This window comes from Aythya fuligula, chromosome Z (assembly GCF_009819795.1).
Source record: "Aythya fuligula isolate bAytFul2 chromosome Z, bAytFul2.pri, whole genome shotgun sequence".
Lineage (NCBI taxonomy): Eukaryota > Metazoa > Chordata > Aves > Anseriformes > Anatidae > Aythya > Aythya fuligula.
Window position 1 is genome coordinate 20,638,078 of NC_045593.1, and position 20,515 is coordinate 20,658,592.

The window sequence follows — 20,515 nt, forward strand, 5'->3', positions numbered from 1 at the left end:
TGCGTGGTCACTCTGCCCAAGACAGCTCCCGACGATCACGTCCTCCTTCTCTGTTTGTGAAGAGAAGGTCTAGCGGGGCACAACCCCTGGTAGGTTCACTAACCAGCTGCGTCAGGAAGCTATCTTCCACGCTCTCCAATTTCAAAATTTATAAATTTAGGCCAACTTTAACTCAGTCACCTCATATTTCTACATTATATACATGTATTAAGAAAAAAAAAAAGTAAAAAAAAAAGGGGATAATATATATATATATATATAAACAAACTTTTGCCTTGCTCAGGGCCTAAGGAAGGCTCTAAGTAACAAACCCCTCTTAGTGGGATTCTTGTCTCATTATTTGCATTTGGTTGGTACTGAGTGATGCAAAAGACTAGAGAAAGGTAAAAAGTGCTTTTATCATCAAGAAAGGGAAATAATTTTTGCTCAAGCTGCAGAGAACTTGATACTTAACTAGTCACTCACACCAGCTTCACCACATCACTAACTATGTATTTGTCAGTCATGAGGTACCCACTCTGAAAGGCTGTTGCTTGAGCTGTATGGCATCATCATCTGCAAACACAAATGAATTCAGAATATCTCAGCAGCTACTGGATAGATCAAAGATCCATCAGATCCATTGTCCTGTTTCCAGTAATAGACAAAAAGGAATGATGATGGAAGAGGCTAAGAATGAGCCAGTAGAGGTGATATGCACCCAGAGCACTCTCCTAGCCTGTTCTCTCACACTTTCGTGCAAACTATGCTTTGAATATGTGAATCACTATACGCAAGAAAATCAAAGAAATGAAGTCCTAGACATCTCATTTTCGATATACACTTTAGGAAATACTTTCACTTTAATCTTTGCTTTTCAATTCTCTTTATATTATGTAAGTCTTTAGTATAGTCTTTATTTATAGTCGTTATTATAGTCTTTATGTTTCTACATAGCTGGAGAGATGTTTTCTTGCATGGCCTAACCTCTAAGCTCTTGTCTACACCATTTTTTTTTTCTCCAGTTTTCTTTTCCAGCCTACTGTAACATTATCAACAGACCATCAGAGATTTCAGACTTCTAGTGCAGTTCCGCAGGTTTGCTTTCTAGTGGTTTGTATCTAGATGAACAAATTACATTTCATTTTGGTTACAATGCAAGTTTGATTAACCTCATCTTCTATAGACTTCAAGATCATTAGAACATCTCATTCATAATCTCTTAATGATTGACTAGTATTGTAATATTTCTCACTTAAATCCTTTGTACCCCTATATTTGTATGGGGTTTCACTCCCTGTAAGATACCTTATTGTGCACAACTGTTTGACCAGAAAGCAAAAGTTATAAATACCATGCTTTAACTGTCATATAGAAACATTATGTGGTGTAAAATTACTACACGTATTAAGCAACTCTAATTTATTAAAATACCTGAACCAGCAGAAGTCTACAGGTTCTGAAAAACAATTTCCAAATTGACTTGAAGCAAGAAAAAAACCAAAACACTAGCTGCTACAGTTTCATGATGCCACACACACAGCTAAGCATGTCTCATGAAAGAAACGAGTCTTTCTTTAGCGGAATGCAGCAGTAAAAATGTCAGCTTACACACTACATGAAACAAGACATTCTTTTCCAGTATTAAACAAACTTGGGGACAGATTTTCAGTGGGCTGAAATAGGAACTGAAAAAATACACTTTTTTTTTTTTATATAAATGTGAGTGATCTGATGAGCCAAAGCTGTTAAAAAAAAATCACTATACGTTGCAAAATAAACTAGCATTCCCCTCAGAAAGTAATGCCAATACTAAAATTTGTAACTCAGTCTGTCATGTACACAAATACATTCCTATAGATCTATGAATACATCCAAGGTTCATACATTCAGGGTTTTCCTATCAATTATAAAATTATCTGCAATGCAAACCAATTCCAGAGAATGAATTCTGTACTTCACCTCACATGAAGAAACTGTGAGGGAAACAGATGTTTCTTACAGAGAAAGAGAGGTGCTCATCCTCAGCCATACTGCCTGATATAACTGCTTCTTCTGCTGTCACTCTCCATTAGGAAAAACATGTTGCTTTTCCCCATCCATCCTGGGACTCCACAAGTCTTCTGACTAGTACTGAAGGGTTATGTGTTTAAATTGTCAAAAGCAAAAAATAAATAAAATAATAATATAATAAAATATATTAAAAATATATTATAAAATAACATAATAAAATAAGTCAATCACATAAAGGCATTTACCAATAAGGTATTTCCAGTTTTTAAGAAAAAAATATGAATGATTTATTTCACTTTGTGAAGAATAAATCAATAAATTGATAGATAGATAGATAGATACATCTGCCTGGCAATTTGATTCCAAAAGCCTATTTTCTTGATATTGTCATTACTAAAATTGGGAAAGGGCATGCCATACTTGCTGGCGCCAAGGACGTGATCATATTACTCTGGAAACATTACAAAATGAGCAATGCAACAACCAGAGAAGGAGAAATGCCAGCTTCTAGCCCCAGTGGATTTAGGAAAAAAAAAATAGACAAAGAGACAGCATAACATTTCTTCCTTTGGAAAAATATGTCACCAACTACTTTTCCCTGTGATCGGGTTATTTAACGCTGTGAAGTGTTCCCAGGATAATTAATTATTTTGCCAAATAAAAAGTATCTTTCAAGAAGTTCTGTTCAGCAAATGGCCCAAAGCTCTGGTAAGCCCATCACACATGTGCACATGGCGTTATATGCTCTCCGAAGCTAACACAATTATACACGCACAGTCATCATGCCTAGCCTATGATTCCGGAGCAGAATTTACAAAGTCTTTGCCTCTTAAGGACAAACCTTAAGCAGAAGTGGAGCCCTCCAGGCAGCCAAGGGAGGGGCCCTGATATTTTCCTCTATAAGCTATCAGGAAATTCTTTGTTTCATTCTTTTCTTTTGCAGGACTGAAGCAGGATAATAGGATACAAAAACACTTCTTGCACTCAATGAGTCATCCTGAGTGAATCACTTTATCCCCTTCTGTGCTTCCATTTCCCTACCTGCAAAATGGATACTTTGCACAGTTCTAAGATATCTGGCCTATAAAAAAATAAAAATAAAATTGCAAGGACTAAAATTAATTTCACTGGGAATAGTAGGAAGGGCTCTGGAAATATCAAAACCATTGCTTTTTAAGAACCTAGCAAAAGTGGATTTGAAGAAGAAAATTAGTTTTAACTGTTTTACTCACAGGAAATATTTGGAGGAATAGGAAGAATTTGTATGCAAGACTTGCTTATTTACTTGTCTTGGTATTTTTACTTGCGAGACTCATCATTAAAAAGGGAGTGGAAGATGTTAGATCAGATATTTCTGTAGTATTTGGAAGCAAACAGAGGGAATAGTGGTTAAAAAAAATGGGAAAAAGTGTGAAAAAAAAAAAAAAAGACAAGAAAAAGAAAACCTCACCAAAAAAAAAAAAAATCATAAGAAGTTTTAAGAAAATAAATAGTTGTAAAAAAATCTTTTTTTGCTTCAGGCCAGAAGTTCGCTCTTTGGAAGTTCAGGGTCCTGACTTTGCTTTTCACCAGGCCCAAACTCCTCCAGATCATCAGCTCTACCATGGAGTGGTTGCTGCAGCCCAGACTGCCTCCAGTCTTAACCTCCTTAATGAGTTCATCCACACCGGTAGGCAACAGATCCGGTAATATTTCTACTTCAGTTGGTTTGTCTAGTACCTGGACCATCACGTTACTAGGAGGTAAGTCTGAAATGAGACACTGCTCCTAGGCTGCACAGGGACAGTACAAAAGCAAAGAGGTTCAGAATGCTGCTCTCACAATTATTATGTACCAGGACTATTATGATAAAACATAATGTGATACAGAATATTCACATACCCAGGAAAAGCAGCAGTCAAAGGTGGAAAGGACTGGATGTGTGTGGAGAGGGGAAAAGAAATACAACAAAGGATCCTTATCCTGAAAACCCATCCATATGTCAATCAAATAAAATTCTGTCTACTAATACTTTTCATAAAGGAATGAAGAAAAGAGATATGCCAACAAGCAAAAGTACATCCCAAGAGCTGACAGCCCATAGATTTTCTTCCCTGGTTAAAACAACCACACTGGACTTACTATTAACATTTTTATGTTATTATTGTATATCAACAGTCTCTTCCAAACAATTTTGAAGTTTTCACTTCGTTTTGCCATTCCGGATTTCTAAATGCCAAGGAATATTTCAGTTAAAATAACATCCAATTTTGAAGCAAATTCCCCAATATTACCATGACCACTATCTGAAACAAGTTTGAGAAGGCAGAAAGACCAGATGGCTAATCTTAATGATAAAAGATTTACAGTGTTTTGCCTTCAATTACAAGAATGATATTGGACTTCTCATTTCTAGTATCAGCAAGATAGTAAGAAAATAATGACTGATTAGGATAGTAATTGACTTCAGGTGAGTGACCAAAATGTTCTGAAGAACTACTAGAAACAGAAAAACATATGCTTCCCACCCATCTTTAACCATGTAATGATACTGATAGCATAAATATGAATTTATATTTTACTAACAAATAATTGTGGCAGTTGCAAATGCACAGTATCAGCCACAAAGCCATAAGGTCATTTTACTGACACAGGAGAGAATGCATTTCTGAGATGGAGAAGCTGCTTGGACAAGATTAAAAACTGCGATTGCTTTACAAAACATCTTTTCCAAGTTATTCATTTCCAGCTTTTTCCAAGAATGGAAATTCCAAGAAGAAAAATACATTGCTTCACAGCTGCAAATGCCCACATTGCCAAAAATGCAAATGCAATCACTATCTATGAATCAAAGACAAATGATGGAACTGCTAAGTATGAGTAAGGACTTAATGGAAACTTAGACCTCTAAAGCTGAAAGTTGCCTTTGGAAGGGCCTCATATGCCATGTTCGTAACAGCAAGCATGTAAGCTATAAACAGGATGGTACCAGCAGGAACATAGTGATAAGAGGTAAATCATTTTTATAGGCAATTCTGGCATTCAAGTCAGCACAAATGCTAAGATTTTATGAAGGCTGCCACCACTGCTACTACCAGAGGTTCAAGGAACGCTTCCTAACATCTTTCCAGCTCAAATTTCTGGCCTTTAGGGAATGGAAAATAGATGTCAGTAACTAAGTCGCTAATCACAGCGTTACTAAGCATAAAAACAGTTCTTGTGCCAGTATCGACTGAGTCAGTTCTTTTTACGTTTTCTCAAATATCCTGGACCCTACAAGGCATTGGACCCAAACGGTCATTTCAGTCCTACCGAAACATAGGCAAGCATGGGTCTTTCCTTAATAATATGGAAATCAAAACAGACAGCACTGAGGTGACTCGTGAGATAATAGAGACATTAAACCAAAGACCAAAACACACATTGGCTTAGCAAGCATTTCCAAGGGGATACATCAGAAAATAAACTTCTGCAGACTAGGCTGGAAAGGGCACAGGTTCAATATCACTGAGCCAGCTAGAATCTTTTTCAGGCTCATTAAAAGAAGGGTAACTGAATAGTTTGCTTCAGAACTAACACACAACAGGTTGAATTTTTTTAAAGCAACTAATTATGCAATTGTCCAATTGTCTATCTACACTACAGCAAGTTTTGATACAGGGGTACCACTGACTTTGATCCATTTGTTGTCTTACCATGCCTTCCCCAAAATAATCTAACTTTTGGAAGATGAAAATTGTTGTTGTCTGTTTTGACATTTTTTTTGTTGTCTTGTGTACTTCGAATAGCTGCCAAAATGGTCACTGACCAATGAGCAATAATATCAAAACTGTGCTTTTCAGTTTATTTACAGTGTAGCCTTTCTTGTGCTGTGTGCTACTGAGGGAAGAATACTGTATTTCATATTTCATAAATCTGTTCACTAAAGCACAAGGAAAGAACTGAAAATTATGAAAGGTGATGTAAAAGTAGATTTATGATACTGAGTAATTAGTGGACAAAACAGCCAAAATGATCATTATACCAGACCAAAAAACAGCCAGAGTGACTCAAACAGAATGTTTTCTCCCTGACTACACAAAAGGCACATATCTAATATCTCATTATCTTATTTGTACAGAGGTGCATATTGTAGAATAGAGAACGAAAAGGAGTCAGGGAACCCTTATTGTTTTCCAATATGAAAAGCAACAAATCACAACAGTTTCTTACACACACCCAATTCCTCTTTTCAGCCACATTTTGTAAGAAAAGCATCAGTTCTAGTTTGACTTATTCAGAATCTACAAAAAAAGTAAATTGTGAAACAGTGGATATTAGAGGTAAATAAATCCAAGGAACTTAGAAAAGAAAGCAACAAGGGACAGAACATAGGCCAGGAAGGAAAGGAAATCCAAACCCAATTGTCTGGTGCTGTAAATAAGCATTTGCTGAATTTAGAGTATAGAGCTTATTCCATTTAAACCAACAGATTTGTTCAAATAAACAAGAAGCCAGAAATTGCCAGAGCAGAGTCTATGTGAAACAGCATATTGTATTGCATGAATTGTTTGACATCCAGGTGATTTAATGATTATTAAGAGATAAAAAGAAAAGTAGGGAATTAAATAATTTTATAATTATAGGATATTTCAGTTTCAGAAGTCACTATCATTTTAAGACTACAGAAATCTAAAAGTGAAGGAGACATGAAGAAAATCTGAAATTCATTTGGAAGCATTAGCAACATCTGCCTAAATGTCCATTTTAGCCTATCTGCCTAGCTACAAACCGCTTTCAAGCTGCACTTTAATAAAGCATGCTCAAGTGGATCAGTACTTTATATATTTTTAAATTTCTTTCACATCACTGGACAGGCTTACAAGAAATCTTACATTACAAGGGAAGTAGATGGAAAATGCCTGTTTTTTCAGGGTAAGTTAGGGATCCCTTACGGGCCTTAGTTCCATTTCCAGTCTGAAATGATGCATGTTTTTTGTTTGGTTTGTTTGTTTGTTTGTTTTTTTAGCCCTATCCGATATTGACATTCTTAGGGTAATTATGTGCAGATTTCTGTTTGATATTCAAAGAAGTATGTAATAACAGAAAAGACAAAACAAAACAAAACAAAAACTAAAAACTCATATAACAACTTATATGGCCTCTACTACTGAAAAATGTCTGCTGATGGGTATAGCCAGAACAGCTACCAGCAGATATATTTATTCTACAGTAATTATTTTGTTTCTTGGCATTTTCATTTGTCAGAAATCTTCATAAATGAACATGCAGAATTTTACCATTATTGAATCTGTCAGACTATCTGTTGCCTAACAATCTTACAGCAAGTTCAGGCCTTCTGACTTTTAAATATTTAAATATTTAATTGATCATATTTCATTCTACAAGCCAGGGATATACCTGCCAACAATTTTTGATGCAGTTTCAGACATAACAGACTAAGAATGATGAAAAACTGTAGACAGGATTTGGACAAGATCTTTCTAGCATTTGAGAAATGGAATTTCAACCGATCAGACATCCTTCCTCTGCATTTCCTTCTTCCTATCTACATGAAACCCCAGCAGATAAAGGCCTTATCATACCATCTTTATACAAACCATGAAAAATAAATACACACATGAATCAAGAATAAGGAGTAAATAAACAAAACAAAAAGATGTGTTTTGTTCTCTAAAAAGTTGCTAGCACCACTTGGAGAAACTTGAAAAATGTTTAATTTAATTACATGTGGAAGATTTACAGAATCAATTTTCACAGGCATCCAAGTACGGAAGTGAGGTTCCCTAGAGAGTGACTGTGAAGATGGCCTAATGGACAGCTGGAAGGACTCCCTGTGTTGGTATGGCACTCCAGATTTTCTGAACAGCCCTCTGGATGTACATAGTTTTTTGTATTATCTTTTAATGCATGGGTGAAAACTTGTGTGTCTAATTAGCAGTTTAAGCTAATCTAAACTTTAAACTAATCTCCGTTGCTGCAGATGTATTTCTTACCTTGCAGTACATAGGGGGTCCGCCAAGCCCATGGGCTGAGGACTGGTTGCAGCTTGGCAATGGGAGCATGTGTGACTTCTATACCTGTTGGTGGTCACGGTGCCTGGGACCAAACTGCATGGTCCATCTGAGCTCCAGTGAAGGAGCAATGCTCCAGGAAGATAGTATCATCCCTATTTTGATCAGAGCTCTAATTCTTATGGTTCTTGCCCACATGGAGATTTTTGGTATGCAGACTGTATATTTGAATATAATAAGACATGATTGTTTCTTTACTTTTGTGTATTCAACAAAAACTAAGTGCACTAGAATGTGTGATTGACTTCTAAATAGCGATATTTAAAAAACAAGTAATAGATCTTTTTTCTGGCCTTTTAATTTTTGAACCTTTGGATTCAAATGTACAACCTTTTCTATCATCGAGTCACATATTTTGAAATGTGAGAACTGTGAATTGCTCAAGACTGTAAGACTGATTTTGTACAAAAATGTCTGGAGCTATGCCAAGTGGAAAATAATAGAAGTAGATAGATTTTTATGAATGAAAAAGGCTTAACTGAAACAAAAGTTATGATAGGGAGAAGAAAATAAAATTTACACATACAATTTAATTCAGACAAAACTTAGGATGGCTTGAGATGGTAGTAATAATATTACAAATTGTTAAGACAAAAGGTGTTAATTATTGGAAGTGTGATGCACTTCATTTGGTCATATAGGCAATATATATATATATTTATATATATATATATAAATAAATAAATAAATAAATATATAGATAGATATAGGCAATACAGACTTTGTAACACTGGCTTTTCACATTAAATTAAAGAAACATAATTTATGAAGGTTAAATTGTATTTTTGGCACAACTGAAGTGCTTGGAAAAACTGAGATACAAAACCAAAACTACAAGTCATATATAACATATACTATATCCTGAGTATAGATCCATACCCATTCACAAAAGCACATTTGTCAAAATTTACAGACATCACATATCTGAAGTACAAAAAACCTAAAAGGATTTAGCTGCTATTAAATTCACTTAATTTCCCAGTGTGTAATTCTTTAATAATCACTGTTCAAGTATCTAGTGATGTACTTAAATTCTGTAATTAAACAGTGAATTTTAATTAAATTCACTTAAAAATTAAATTTAATTTAATTTTTAATTAAACAGAATTTTAAGTGAAACCTGTATTAGGAAAGCTCCCTAAGATGCTCCATTACAAAACATAACGGATCAAATCTTTTCTCTTTTTCAGATAACCATCTCTAGTAATTTAAATCTTGTTCTTGAACTTCTGACTGGTACCACTGGCAGGCTTCACTGTTCTTTTATTACATTTCATTTACTTTTCAGAGTATAGTAGATGTTTTTTATAGCATCTGAATATAGATGCTATAAAATAATGCTATAGATACTGTAATCTACAGTTCAAAAGCAAGGTATTTACAATATAGCTAGATTTGTGATACAGTAGTAAGTGTAATAAACATTATAGGAGTGGTTGAGCAGGTGTATAAATACTGTATAGATGTATAAATACATATTTTATATCAGGTTTTGAAGGCAAAAACTAAAATAGTGTAGTTTATTTTTCATGAAATTATTGTAAAATTAGGAAAATAATGGTTTTGTTGCAGCCTCACAAAGGCAAATTTTCTAAACATTCATTTAGGAGGATTATTTCAAACTCACTTAGAAAGAAAGATTTCAAGGTAAATAAGGAGGATAAAAGGTATGCAAAAGAAAAATAGGGAAATAAAAGTAAACTCAACCTGAGAGATGGACCCTAAATAGTAAGGCAAATACATGAAGGTATGACAAGAGGATTGTAGGTGCTGGTTAAGTCAATGAAACTTCCTGTGTCAAATGACAGCACTGCACATGAGCTTCAAATCATTATGTACAGAAATTTCTGAGACAATAAAAATGATGATGAACAAAATTTTCTAATAAGGAAGATCATCTTATCTAGAGGATGCTTCAGCACAGCAGCTAAGTAGGTTTTGTAATGACGGGCTGTTTTTTCTATACATACCTCTTGGAAAGAATTTCCTAAAAGTGCTTGCTGTTATCTGCCCTGATGCCTGAATGCTGGCAGCAGCTAAGAGATGCAGTACAGGACACCACACAGATTTAATCACTGGGGTTCATCATCATCCACCCAAGAGAGCTAGTACCAACGTGCCAGTTTTGGCCATGAGATATAGTGCATTCTACAAATGTAGTATTGACAGTCTTTTTGCTTAGAAATGCGTTGTGGCTCAGAGGAAAACACAGCTTGATTCCTACTGGACTAGATTTGTATATTTCTGGAAATTAGATTTGTAAATTTCTGGAAAAAATATTTTTTCCATTTTTTTTTCCACCTCCAAGAGAATTATAGAGCTATTTGTTTGTAGAGCTTCATATAATTACACATTGAAATTTCTTCACAATGTTGACATTTGGAGAATATCATCTCACTGAAACTTTTTACAAGAAAGTTATTGATACTGTTAAAGAAATTTGAGGATAAATTTCAAAATCATCCAAACTTTTCTTTATCCAAGTAAAACTTTTTTTTTTCTAGTTTGACATGATTTTTAATTCTAATATTTGATCTTAATACACATTTTAAATGGCTGAATTGATATAAAGCATGATAAAATTACTGAAAATATTTTTTTCAGCTGATCTGCCCTGAATTTGAGATCTGACAAAAATACAGTTATTCATTTATTTTGAGATCTTTGACAAAAATACAGTTATTTATAATTCTTAAGCAATCTCTTCCCTTTTTCCAATTTTTAACTCTTTCATAGAACAGGAAAAGTCTTTCTTAAATATCTATATCCAAAAGCATTTTTAACTCAGTGCTTGAGGTTTTGAGTTTATTACTATGAGAGTAATGTAAAATAGCACCATTAGGTGCTGGTATAAAACCAGAAGAGAAATGGAGAAGAGGCAAATTTAAGACATTAGTTCCTCTATGTATTTCTTGAATACTAGAAAGAAAAGTTAGATGAGTAAAATCAATTTCTGCAGCTTAGCTTCTAAACTATACACTGTTCTTCTTTTTATATATAGCCTACTTGAAAATATGTCATACTTTTTTGATGAAAGAATAAATATTTAAAATACCATACCATACTATAGCCATGCACCTATTTACACTATACATGTATACCTCTTCACAGGATCACTAACCTCAACACTCAAAGGAGTGCAGAAATCTAGTTACATTATGTCTTTAGTAACGTGATTTATGAAACATGCTTTATTGCATATTAGCCTGAATTAAAACGCATCAGAGCTGAAATCTGATGGGAATCACAGTAACAAGGTTAAGCCATTTGTGCTGTCATCAGAATGATGACATTAGTGTTCAGTGAATATGAACTGACTAGATTTTGAGCGCAAGGTTCTTTGAATATTACTTTCATTTTCGTTGCTGTGCTCTAACACATTATATTCCATACTGAACTTCTGTTTTGTACAAATACTTTCCTTACATCATAAAATAATGCTACAGTTACTAAATACTAAATTGTGTATTCATCATAAGATAAATTATTTTCAGTAGAAAGAATTAATATGGTTAAATATGCACATTGCAAATAACCCTATGCAAGTTAGATTCCATTTATACGTATTACTATTACTTATAATCAGGGGAGGTTTCATTGATAAAATTAGTGGCATCAAAAGCACATCTCCTGAGGTAGGCATCTAAAATAGATGATATGCTAAACCCTGAGGGCAAATACTTCTCTCCACTGAGAGTGTGAGGTTACAAGTTCAGGTATAGACATGGCAGACATCAACCTTTCAATGAGCTGAATCTGGTCTGTTACATCTTACAATGAAATTGTGCTTCTCAGGGAATTGTGTTGGAAGAAATACGTTCCTTGTCTTGGAAAAAAATGCAGCCAAGTTCAACCATGTGTAATGGAAGGGAATAAAAGGAAAGGTTATTCTATCTAGGCACTTCAATATTGATCTGGATTTGAGCATTTGGACTACCTCTTGTCCTCAGTTGAACCAGCTGTAAATAAGCTTTAGTCATCCAAGTTGAGCTACCCACGAAGCTTGCTACACTCTCCCTTGTGCAATGCTAGGGATAGAAACCAAAGTGTCTCATCCCCATTGGCCTCATGACCTGGTGAAATATGAACCCATGACCTGATAGTCTACGTATGTGCACAGGGAGAAGGTGTGAGAACAAACTGTGCTGTAAAGATGGGACCTCATCTCCATGAAAATTGAGAGTGGATTATTTGGACACTGAAATGAATGGCAGAAAACTACATCACGTGCTTGCATGTAGTGAGATAAGAACATTATGTATTTTTTAATTTATTTTTTTTTTTTCTGGAGAAATTGTTGTAGCTTGAAAGATTGCATTTCTGAGGAAGCGCCCTTTCTTTGCTGGAGTTGAGCTGCCATTTGCTGTCTGGCAAGTCTCACAATACTTTTTGTTTGTTTAAAAAATAATAACATTATTTCAAGACAGCAGTTCTTATCACATTCATGTTAAAGTAATTGAATTTTATGTTGGCAAGGCTAATGCTTCTGCTGTAGAAAAATTCAGAGATGAGACCATGCCAAAAGTTTGTATTGGCAAGAACAAACAGGGAAACAGTTCTGTAAAATCACTGACTCGATTCGGAATGGCAGAAAAAAAGGTAACTATACTGGGCATCGTCATAAAGGGTACTTAGGAAAAAAAAAACAGACAATTTTGCCACTGTATAAAAACCTTGGTGTTTGCAAATGTCTTGTGTAATGTCCCAGTCTGGTGTCTCTATTCCAAGGATATAGTGGTGTTTGAGGAAATATAAAGATTGGCGGCAAAAATGACCAACGAGCGAAGCTGCAGCCTTATTAGGAAAGTCTAAGAAGGCTATAACCCTTCAGTTTTGACAGCAAAAAGCCTAGAAGGTTATGATTGAGCTTTAAAAATAATGCAGTTTGTGGATAAAGTGAATGCAGTATCCTTCATCAAATGCCATAATGACAAAACTAAAGGAAACTTGTTGAAACTAATAGGATGTAGGATGCCTGCTGGAAGTACAATAAAAAAGTACTTTCTGACTTGGCTGGTATGGTTGTCAGAAGACTGTGGAGAAAGATAGTACTAGCAAATTTGAAAAGGTTAGACAAATCTGTGGGCAGAAGGTCCTTAGATGGGCTCTCAAGGAAACAGGCAAGGATGAACCCAAGAGCATCCCTAATACAATGGCAGAAATTGGACAGGCCTTCATGTTCTGTTGCCACTGCTGAAGAAAGAATACTAGGATACAACTACTTTCACTAGAGAAAATAGTATTTCTTCCTATTGCATTTAGAATATAACTTTAACACTCCACAATCTGGAAGACAGTAAAACACTGGCTGTGCAGTGTTCTTCATTAGCACTGACACTGGGGGAATAAAGAAGAGCACACATACCACCACAAATTTCTAGGGCCTTCATGATTTGGGATCCATACGGCTTATGATGGTTTATTTGGCCAAGTGAATTCAGCTATGAATTCCACCAAAGTCAAACATCATGCAGGGAAGGTCACTTTTAGCTTGCAGATTTTGTTCAGCTTTTACAAATCCCCTAATTCTGCATACCACATTCAGTACTTCAGTATCCCCTTGAGTTTGGACACTGTAGCTTGCTTTGAGCTTTCCAAATGGACTGTATTCAACCTCTTCAGCTACTAAAAGCATAACTGAAAATTATGTGAGCTCCCAACCCTCTTTTATTCAAGAGTGGTTTCATAAGCTATGGCAACAGGGGACAGGTAATATCACCAACAATAATATCAGGCACCCACCTCCCACAAAAAAAACATAACACTGGAGAGGGGAAAATAAATAAATCATCCGATCCAAGAACACAAACTCCTGATCTCTTCAACAGTCTAGTGGTGTGCATACTGTTAATATAGTTCACAGTTATATTTATACACTGTTCTCTGCCCTTTAGACAAATATTCCTTCAGGAAAATTTTTTGCTGTTGATCTTCCCAGGACTGGGATTCCTAGTCTGAAAGTCATCAGTTACTTCAGATAGAGGCCTGATAACAATAACCTAGAGTTATACAACTCATACAATGGCATTTATTATATATCTTTATCACCTTTATACTGGCAATAGGCTTGCTAGCACCAAGTGATTACCAAGGATTTAAATTGTTTGGGACTACTCAGTCTCTAAACGGTGTGATCCAGCTACTGTTTCGTCATGGCAAATGCCCGGGTTCCAAAAGACCAGGGTATGATCTACTTTGAGGTATGAAATCTACTGGGGTATGAGTTCTACTTTGTGCAATGTTTAGGTTGGGAAGCCACTCTGGCTATCTCAGGTCAGCACAGCTGGATCTCATCCCAACATTCTGCACTATTTCTTCTGCCCCAGAAAACACTATGCACTGATGTCAGACCACGAGTGTTTTCTTGTCCCTGTTCAATAAAAGTTTTTTTAGAATTCCTATTGTGATCTACATGTTAAGGGTACAAGCAGAAAAGCTCATCAAATACATCAGTTCTATCCCACTTACCCATAAATACGTTACAGACTGAGAAAGTTATACCTCACAACATCCTTCAGCTATTTCCAGTCTTCCAAACTTCCTGATATCACGAACAGCATTACCCACTTCTGGCATTAAATAAGAACAAATATATTGTTCTATGGAATAACACAAATTCACTGAATCACTGAAGTCCTCTGCTTTGAGGGCAGCAGGGAGACTGGTATGTGCCCTTTGCAGATCATCCAACCGTAAGTTCCAAAAAATAGCAAAGCATGAATTGTCATATGTTATAAAAATAAATAAAGACTGGAGAAGGCCAACCCACAAAGTAAACAGATAGCTATCACTCCAGACTCACAAGGTATGTTGCAGAAAGCATCGTGGCAAAACGCTGAGGCTTATTAGATCTTTGGACTAATTATCATGAAAAAAATAAAGAAGTTCTAATATCTTTTCAGCTGCATGTTTTCCAGCATGTTTTCTATCAGTTTTGCTGTTCCCCCAGACCCCTGGCCACTTGGTAGACTTTCTATTATATTTGATACATTCAGACTTTTGATTCATTAAAAAACAAAACAAAAAGAAAAACAAAAAGCAGAACGTGTGTTTCTGTGGAAAACATTCTTATTCCAATGCTGTTATACTCTTTAGTGGCACATAGTCAAGAAAACAATCATACTCTTATTTTAGTATGTATACTGCTCTCTCAATCAACATTTTGCATTAAAGAAAATTTTCTTATTACTTTGTTATTTCTTCCCAGGAACAGCAAGACAAATCAATTTTCTGCCACTGAAAAGTCTGTATGACCATTTTTCTATTCTAGAATGTTATCTAAAAATATTCTGATTCACAATCACATCCTGAAGTTATGAATGAATAGCAGAATTGAGTTACATTAAATTAATAGGTATTAATTCTTAAATAAGTCACCTTCCTCATTATTTTGCATAAAAACAACCATCTGCTTTTAATTCTGTTATTATAACAAACAGATGAAATTTTCCCAGGTGTTTCAGGAACAGGTTTGCCTACAGACCCTTCTACCATGTTAAGCAGCAGACAACCCCAACTGAGCTAACTTGTAACAGGAAACACCAGAACAGCTCTCCACCTGGGATCACCTGAGACACCTCTGAGCTGGCTGGTGCCCCCTCTAACAGTGAGTGATACCATTTAGATGCTTTGTAATGCTGATACTGAAAATAACATGATTTTACCATACACATATTGGGAACCTGGATTCTGTTCTTCATGGGAAATTGCCGCATGTAAATATCCTGGGACCATTTCTATCAAACCCTTTCAGGAGGGATATTCATACTTCAGTACAGCACTGTGACTCTGTTCTGTGCTTCTGGGAACCAAAAAGCTCACTGCAATTTTTATTTCTTTTCACAATCTTCCACCTTCTCTTTACTACAGCTCTTCCCTCCTTCTCCAACGCACAGCAGGGTTGCTGTGAAATGTTAATAGATAAGGAAAACGACACGCTATAGCTCTCCCTGCCTCCCAGCCCGAATATCCATTAGTGCTGCTAACTTTATCACATTATTTATGGCTAAGTATTTTGGACTTGTTCAATAATACATCAAGATTGTTGTGATGGTATTCTGCCCCACCAAACGTTAGGAAATGGCACTGACCCATGGAGCCAAACTCACAGGCTCCCACATCTGGTGATTAAGAACCCCAAGACACCTCGCGGAGGTAATATGGAAATCAGGCATGCTCAGATCCACTACATAGGTTCCTCAGCTGGAGGTGGCTGTGGTATGGTTGGGCTGTATTTGGTGGTGAGCTTAGGTGTGGAGGAGCTGGGGGTTCCCTCTCCTTTTCCTGCTTGGGCAGGGCTGGCCTGGCTCAGCTTTACACAAAGAGAACAAACAGTATGTACCTCATCTAGACAGCTCCTAAGGATCTCCCTATGAGCCACATCCTGAGCTCAGGTAATGTTTCCAAACTGCCCGGTAGGAGATGACTCTCAACTTGCAGCTAGCAGAAAATGGAATCTTCCATTGATCCACTAGATCAATGTGCTAACTAAAAGCATTGGCAGCAAAAGGGATACAGACAGCTGTTTTGGACTATAACGGATGGTCATTCCAGCCTGCAAATATCAGCTCAGAGATTTATTTTTTTTCTTTTTCACAACTTATTGGAAGCGCTCAAATAAGATAAAATTGACAGGAAGATGAAGTAATCAGAAATATACTGGTTCATTTGCATATCGTTACATAATAATTAAGGCATGCATGTTTTACCTTGGAGGCACATAATCTATTACAGCACTTCCAGATATTATTGTTTTAGTAGCATGCAGTGTAACACTTTAGTGATATGTAACACCAAGTTTTTATTATTACTTTACTACATTTTAATAAAGATAAAGAGCCACTGTTTATTGCAGGCATTTCAGCAAAACTATTCCAGCTTCTGAGATCAACTGGGACTACTATTTAGTTAGAGTACTGCAGTTACTTAGTTTTGGAAAAAATTACTTACTTTAATGATAGTAATGACATGACTTGGAATGATTTCATTCAGTACTACTTGAAAGATAAAGATTTGAATAGGCTAATTGAACATTAGCCTATTAACTGGATATATTAGCTCATATTGAATTATGCTAGCTTGACATACTTGTTCACAAAGAAATTTAGTTACTATTCTATCCCACAGTCACATCAGCCATTCGTTTCTGAACAAAGACTGTATTTTAAAGCACGTAATTTTATGTATCTGTTATATAGTCCTGAAAAAGTAGTCTATTGTTTTGTTTATTTACATAAATGATAGTGTTTTTTTGAAAAAAAAACAAATGTAGAGAGAAAAAAAAAAAAAAGTGGGAGATATTAACAGAGAACCGTGAATTTATTTATTGTACCTAATATAAAATTGTCATGTTTGTCCCTAACAAGCTATAGAAAACAGAAGTTTCTCCAAGAAAATAAATACTGAACTTTAACAATTTCTAACTGAAAATTAGCAAGAAAGTTGTACACGCAGTTCACTGTTACAATCTGCTTCTGCTCCTCCAAGTATCTGAGTGCAGGGCAAATACATGAAGTGTAACACAGCACAGTCTCACTCATGCCTCTGTGAAGTCTGTCTCCTCCCAGAACACTTTTCTCTACAGTCAGTCTATTTATGCAACAAAGCGACATGTAAGCATCCCAAAATAACTCGTGCAAACTATAGCTCCGTTTTAACATCAGCCTCCAGAGCTGCAAGCTGTATATAATAAGCTTGTTGCTGAAGTAAATCTACTGAAGATTTTTAGAAAGCATCTGTAAGTGCAAGTACTGAATCTAATTACTAAACAGGAAAAACTTATGTAATGCCTCTCATTAAAAAATACTACACACAGCGTAATGTACAGGGAAAAAAAATACAGAATCTTGTTTCTTACTTGTAATTGTGAAACAGTCAAAAAAGTTCAATAACCATGCAAAATCTATCAAATCAAAATTAAACCCTGTGACTTTCTCGGGACATGTCTATGGGTCATTATAGGAAGGGAAACTTGAAAGAAAAAAGCCAAACACGTTACCACATTGCATCGGCAGTCCTTAAGGAGCTGGTAGATCGGGATCTTGGCTTCATAACAATACTCATTTTGAAAAAATTCCTCCAGTCTTCCTAGCACTCAAACATCAGTTTTCCTTATAAAGCTCAGAGTACTCCATTTCAAAGTGTCTTTCAAAACCTTCTTTAAAAAAAAATAATAAAATACTTCAAATGTTTTTCCTGTAATAATCCAGGCTCTGGAGGAAGAATTCTAACTTGCTGCAACTCCTTCCCTTTTCACACTGAATTTACTCTAGCACTGTGCTGTTCGGAAATGACAGTGCTTTTCTCTTCTGCCTTGTATTGCCCTGGGAGGAACTAGTCTATTTTGAATCTATTCTCCCTGTAGGTCACATGGGAACCAAGGCAGCTGAAAAGAGTCTCTATCTCTTTCTTGCAGGCTGATAACAACAGGTTTAAAGGTCAATCATATTTATTAAAAAAAAAAAAAAAAAAGGAGAGAGAGAGAGAGAGAAAATGCTGATGGACAAAGAATGAAAAGAAAAGACGAATGTAAGGTACAGTAACATTAATGAGCTTGTAGGGAATTTTCATTTAGAGACTTGCTAGATAAATTACTCTTTGTGGAGTAAAGAAAAGAACAAAGATCTTTCATTCTAAGTTAACTAAAGTCTTACCTAGAAATGTAATTCTTCCCTTTCCTTTTCTCCTAACCCTTGCCTCTACTAGGTACTGTGAATAAGTACTATTGTTTAACTTCACAAACCAGAAAGCATTCCCTCTTTGAAAGAAATTCAAAACACTGTGGGGAAGTTCAGTAAAAATAAAATTCCTTGTTGACTGTTAAAGTCAAACACACATACAGACAGCTATTGTTATAAATCGGTGAAGGACAAAATACCTCAGCTAAAGAACTCTAACATGACGTCCTCTGTACCATACTGCAAAGAGAGATTTTTGCCTATTTTAATAAGTACATTAATAGTTATGCATGTCAAACAACTGAACCTGCATTTTTATTTTCTAGACAAAAACTTATCAGAAAAGCTGTGAGAGTGAATTCATTTTAAGAAATGCGTCTAATTTTAGTTTTAAAAGAGGTAAAATATAGATGTAGAGAACTCGGTAGTGAATATACATGTTATGCATTTTGAATTTCCTATAAAACTTATTGTATTTTTTTTAAACAGAATTATTGCTCAACAAATGGTTACAAGCATAATAGTGATTTTTTTTGTACAATGTTACAAGTGCTGTAGCATATTATTCTTGACTGAAGCTTGATTAATAATAAAAGAATGCAGTAAAAATATTAGTTCTAAAAGGTATACAGACTTGACAAATAGAAGGAAAACATGATGAACAGGTTCTGCATTAAAATACAAAACCATTCATCAAATAAAAATGTGTATAAAGTGTGTAAAGCTTTCTGGAACCTTTGCACTTTATAACAGTGCAATAAAATGCATTACAAACTACACTGTATATCAACGGGAAAGATCCTAACTGCCCTGGAGGCTTGTGCCATTCATTTGCATACAAAGTGCTCCACAGCAGCAAAAGGAATGTTAATAAGGTTTCATGCTAAGCATTCTGTTCTTCATGTTTTCTGGCATCTATCTTTCAAATAGCATCTACTGGTTAATACAAGACATTTTGTAAGAGTTCTGTGAAATCATAAAAGTTAAACTCAAAGAGTGGAAAAAGCATCTGTGATAAATTTAGCTCAAAGGGTCATGCAGTCATGGGACCTTTAGTAACAGTTGAGTCTGTCAGTGTGTGCAGGTTACAGGTCTGTAATAGTGGACTTAAATGTTGTTTAACATGGACTCACTACATTGTGAAACTTTTTTATTCTTTAAACAGATGGGATAGATCATGAAGAAAATCAAAATCAGTATGAAATTGAGGTGATGGGCTATTACAGAATTGGTGGTCATTTTAAAGCATTTTTTAAAGGCTTTAAATTGTGTTATCAAAGTATTAATTATTAAAATAGCCAGTAAGGAGCAGTAAATTAAATTTCTCAAAGACACAAGAAATCACAGTGACAGATCCAAAATCATTGTAAGAGCTTAGGCACATGTCAGCAGATGGAAAATATATCTAATGTCATTGGAGGCATTCTTTTTTTTCCCAGAACAATATATTTTGAGTAAGACCATGTCATACTAAATCCAGAATGCCAAAATGCAAATTATGTACAAACACAAAATTAAAGAGAATTTAAAAAGAAGAGAAATATAAGCATATTCGTTATTGAACCCTGAAGGTTTATAAGCAGTTGCACATGGTTTTACAGATGTACATATAGAATATGCATTGTACATGAATACAAGCATATATTTGAGACAAATGCAATAGCCATTTGTAGCATCTGATTTATACATGCAATTCTGTAACTTAAAAAATGTATATTTCTTTTCCCTTTTAGAACCTTTTTTTTTAGGGTGTCAGTAATAACACAAGAGATAAAACTGGTCTTGAACTGAGCT

The 20,515-nt window shown here is 35.3% G+C and overlaps 1 protein-coding gene across 3 annotated transcripts in view; it reads right to left on the reverse strand.

Annotated features, from left to right (window-relative positions):
- The window catches only part of PDE4D (phosphodiesterase 4D), a 368,255-nt gene that overhangs the window by 136,850 nt on the left and 210,890 nt on the right, over positions 1-20,515 (reverse strand). Inside the window, exon 1 of one of the 3 annotated variants that reach the window (XM_032205386.1) lies at positions 18,043-18,300. The exons of the other annotated variants lie outside the window; for them this stretch is intronic. Within the exon in view, the coding sequence (XP_032061277.1) occupies positions 18,043-18,107 (65 nt within the window). The 5' untranslated portion in view covers positions 18,108-18,300. Of the gene's footprint in view, positions 1-18,042; positions 18,301-20,515 lie in introns of those variants that run through there. 3 annotated transcript variants of the gene reach the window in all.